The 4523-nt window shown below is 46.2% G+C and overlaps 1 protein-coding gene across 1 annotated transcript; it reads left to right on the top strand.

Annotated features, from left to right (window-relative positions):
* Positions 1–1558: 1558 nt before the first annotated feature.
* Positions 1559–2488, top strand: ppp1r3g (protein phosphatase 1 regulatory subunit 3G; the record flags this gene model as incomplete). The annotated part of the gene is made up of 1 exon (XM_084048717.1): positions 1559–2488. The coding sequence occupies one exon, from the start codon at positions 1559–1561 to the stop codon at positions 2486–2488; it is 930 nt and encodes a 309-aa protein (XP_083904843.1).
* Between the last annotated feature and the right edge of the window lie 2035 nt (positions 2489–4523).

Here is a 4523-nt window from a genome sequence, read left to right as displayed (position 1 = left end):
AACTTTAGTTACTAGTTACTTTGCAGCTATAAATTATTACATTATAAAACATACATTAACCACTTTAGCCCTATTTTTATACCTAGGCTATTTGAAAATAGCCGATCTACAATCGCAACGCATTGTGAGTTTGTAGATCTACTATTTTCAAACATTGTAGTACTTTTACTTTTGGTACTGTCATGGGATTCTGGATCAATCAGCAATCGATAAGGCACATGGGAGTAGAGACAATATTCTAGGTGGTGGTTATGCTTTATGTACATGATATCATGGTCAGAAATACATTAACACTCATGTCAGTGGGACGGTAGTTCTGCCTGGAGCACAGGCCAGAGATCATAGTTATACTGTAGCTGCCTGAAGGACAAACTGAACCATAACAAGATGCTGTACCAAAACATAGCTATTAGGCCTAGTGGAGACATTTAGGCTCTTACAAGCTGTCAAATATCATAATGTATTGTAGAAGTATTATAAGTGATGGTAAAATATAAAGTTAGATATAAGCAGCCATATAATTTCTTCCTCAGTACTTTAAGTACATTTTGATACCAGTACTTTTCTACTTTTACTCAAGTCAATTTTGAATTCCAGACTTTTACTTGTAACAGAGTACTTCTACATTGCAGTACTGATACTTTTACGTAAGTAAGTAAAACATTTGAGTACTTTTTTTTACCACTGAGGTTATGAAGACTAGAGGTCATTGATCCATAAACACAGACAATTACGTGTCAGAAGTTGGAATAAAACCTCAGTGACGTCAGGGTGATGGTGGTGGCGACGACGTGCGCGTGTGCAGAGCTTGTTTGTACTGTGGCAGCGAGCTCCATTATGTAAGACTTATTTATTCACTGACATCTGCTCAGGTTACTACTGTACTTCCATGTCGCCTTAATACATTATATTGTGCTCTGTTAATAATTATAATATAGGTTTAATTGATGACGTACTGCAGTCATTTAAAGACATTAAAAAGATTGTGTGTGCGTGTGACGTGCGTGCGTGTGTGCAGTTTCATGTTTAAATGAATCAAGATGCTGTGGGGACAAAATAATAGCCTTTTTTCCTCATTATGCAGCAAGTGAAGATGTGTCAGTAATCCTGTCTGGCTGTTGTTGTGGTTTAGTTTTAATTGATGGCCTTCCTGCCCTGGCATTTGGCCTTTGCGCCCTCAAAAAATGGACAACACCGAAGGCCAAGTGGCCTTGCCCCTAAAATGACTAAATCCCAGGCCTGGTGTCGTGTGTGTTATATAACATGCAGTAGTAAATAAAGCAGGTGAGAGTTGATATTTGTAAAACAGCGTGACGTACAAGTCCTGTTGATGATCATAATCTCAGCTGGAACCACGTAGCCTAAACCTCCATTATGCCCCTGTTTACTTTGCCCTGGAAGGTGGGGGCGTGTCCTCGCTTACAAACTGCCTCAGTCTCCTCTGGGACTGACAGCACACTGACACAGAGAGAGAGAGAGAGAGAGGGAGAGAGACAGCCGCCTGCGACAGACAGGCCAGGCCAGGGGCGAGTGCGAGTCGACCACCCGTTACCAACAAATGTCCGACGCACCTCTCCACCACCGCTACGCACCGAGCCCAGCGCTGGACAGCAGGCCGGGGGACGGTGCCCGGTGTCCAGCGCTGTTTCGGTCTGGTGATCCGTCAAACGGGTCAGTGTCCACGGAGAACGGACAGAACGAGGAGGATTACGACGACGAGGATTTGGAAGACGACGTCGATCAGTCCCGGCTGGAGAGGTTCATGAGGGACCGCCGGAGAGCCAGGTCCTTGCCGGCCTACCCCGTGGAGCTCCTTGAGGACAACAGCTTGGGCAGGAAGCGGGTGAAGTTCGCCGACTCCATGGGAATGGACCTGGCCATCGTCAAGCACTTCAGCTCCTTGGAAGAGCCGCAGATCCCGTCCAAAGTCCTGTCCCGGTTCCGGAGCTTCCCCCGCACGGGGTCCATTGGGGACCTGTGTGACAGCTTCACCTCCAGCCTGAGCACCGCAGCACCACAGCAGCAGCAGCAGGACCGGCTGGTCGCCTGCTTCCCGAACCCCGCAGAGGAGGACTTGGATCGGAGGCTGCGACGCGGCCGGGTCGCTCTGGAGAAGATCGCCATCACGCAGTTCGACGTGCGCGGACGTATCCGTGTCCTCACCGCCACGGACGAGGAACGCGCCACCGCCTCCGAGCAGGTGAGAGAAGTCGGGGTCAGGTACACCTTCAACGACTGGCTCTCTCACGTAGACGCGCAGGCGCTGCCCGAGCCCGCAGAACATTCTCCTCATTATCAGCTGTTCTCCTTCACCATGTACACGCCGCCGTTCGTGGAGCCGGGCTCCGCGGTCCACTTCGCCCTGTACCTGCGCACCGGGCAGAGGGAGTTCTGGGACAACAACGACGGGGAGAATTACACCCTGAAGTACCACTGCACGCCCGGCGCCACGGCCTCTTTCGTCAGCTCGGCGTTCCAGCCCACCTGAAGCCCCTGCGCTGCGTCATGCGTAAAGAGTTCCCTGGCGGTGCCACGCGTAAAGATAGAGGCTCGTTGCTGAACGAGGCGCAAACATTGCGACTTTTCAATGGTACCCCTTTTCACTGAAAGTCTTATGTGGTATTCTTCACTTTTTGTTGAGTCCAGTTCGCATTGATCAACAGTTTGTCCTGGAGACTGAACTCATCCATGCCCAGACAGCAAAGAGCTTCTCTCAAGGGAAAGACACAAGAAAATCCATCTATTTGAACCTTTTCTTGACTGTCTGCTACTGAGTTTTGTGAGCTCCACTCTGAGGTGAAGCTGGGAGGACACACTTCTTCTGGAGGACATTTCATACCGGTCTGGATCGTTAATTATGTTCTGAAATACCCCTCCCCCCCCTCCTCCACCACTAAGTTTATTTGAAGCTTGAATTGATCAATGAAATGGTGAGCTCAGCATACCTGATGTGAGGGGTCTGAGAAGTATACAGTAGACACATACTGAGTAGTATACTGCAGACAGTCACTGCCTCTTGTCTCCTGTGAGAAATAGCGATAATCTAACCCACCAGTTTCAGCCTTGATGAATGTTGACAGCAGTTACAGATCAAATACTGGTTTGCATATACAAGGGAGAAAGGGGGGGGGGGGGGGGGTTGCAATGAAAAATGTGTTTTGATTATTTGAGATATTACCACTTGTCAATGCAGCTGAACAACATTCCTTCCCTTGAAATAATGATAAATTATCGTGTTATCAACGTTGTCACTTGTCAAGAATGTTATATCTCTGTGGTGTTAGATCGATAGATAGATAGATAGATAGATAGATAGATGAGAAGAGAGATAACATACAAATGAAATAAAAACATAATAATAAATAGACTTGGAGTCTTAGAGGTATATTATATCAATAAACATTAGTATGTACAATCTACCACCAGTGAATATGTGCATGGTATGGATGTACATAATATCGCCTATGAATGGATATATGTACAGACTATCAACAGTATGATATGACTATGTACTGTGTACAGTATACAGTGTCAGCCGGACAGTTATGGATAATATACCATCAATCTAAAGTGAATATAATGAGTATACTATCTATCAATGAATCGTTGACAGCATTTATAACTGCCTGTCTGTCTGTCTGTCTGTCTGTCTGTCTGTCTGTCTGTCCATGCGTCTCTCTCCAGTCCATCCAGTGACCCCAACATGCTGGCCAAAGTACAGACAGAGCCCCTGAACGTGACACTGTTAACAAACCATTCTGTTTGATCTGTCAACATAGAGAGAGGACACACACACACACACACACACACACACACACACACACACACACACACACACACACACACACACACACACACACACACACACACACACACACACACACACACACACACACACACACACACACACACACACACACACACACACGGCATGGTTAGGGTGATGTATGTTTGTTGTAATGATTGATGGTAAGCTAGCATGGCTTCTGTTTACCTTGGCATGCTAGTATGCTGCTGTTGGATACAAATAAAGACTATAGAACTATAACCAATCCATCATCCATGTATATGTATCCGGTTCGATCCCCGGGCACTGCCAACTCTGCGTATGAGTAGCACAGCTTGGGTGTAAGTGATGGTACTGTAGGTGTTGAGCTCCACCTCAGCAATCCATCTAGGGTCTAACACATTGAAAAGGGGATAGACGCCCTTGTTCTTGGTCGATACTTGACAATAAGGCACTCCAACACACACACACACACACACACACACACACACACACACACACACACACACACACACACACACACACACACACACACACACAGATATTTAGATATGTACTGTGGATACCATAGAATAGATAGATATACTTCATATAAATTACTTACATATATCCATAGGGCCGTACCAACTGTGTTTAAAGGGCAAGACCACTTTGGTAGAGGTTTGAGTTGTGTAGTTACCTTGTCATGATGTAACTCCAAAGGTGGACAAGAAATCAAAAATAATTGCTCCATTGA

Source organism: Gymnoscopelus microlampas, assembly GCF_963454915.1.
Source record: "Gymnoscopelus microlampas genome assembly, chromosome: 22".
NCBI lineage: Eukaryota > Metazoa > Chordata > Actinopteri > Myctophiformes > Myctophidae > Gymnoscopelus > Gymnoscopelus microlampas.
The sequence above is the reverse complement of the archived record's forward strand: the minus strand, read 5'-3'. Positions and strand labels throughout refer to the sequence as shown.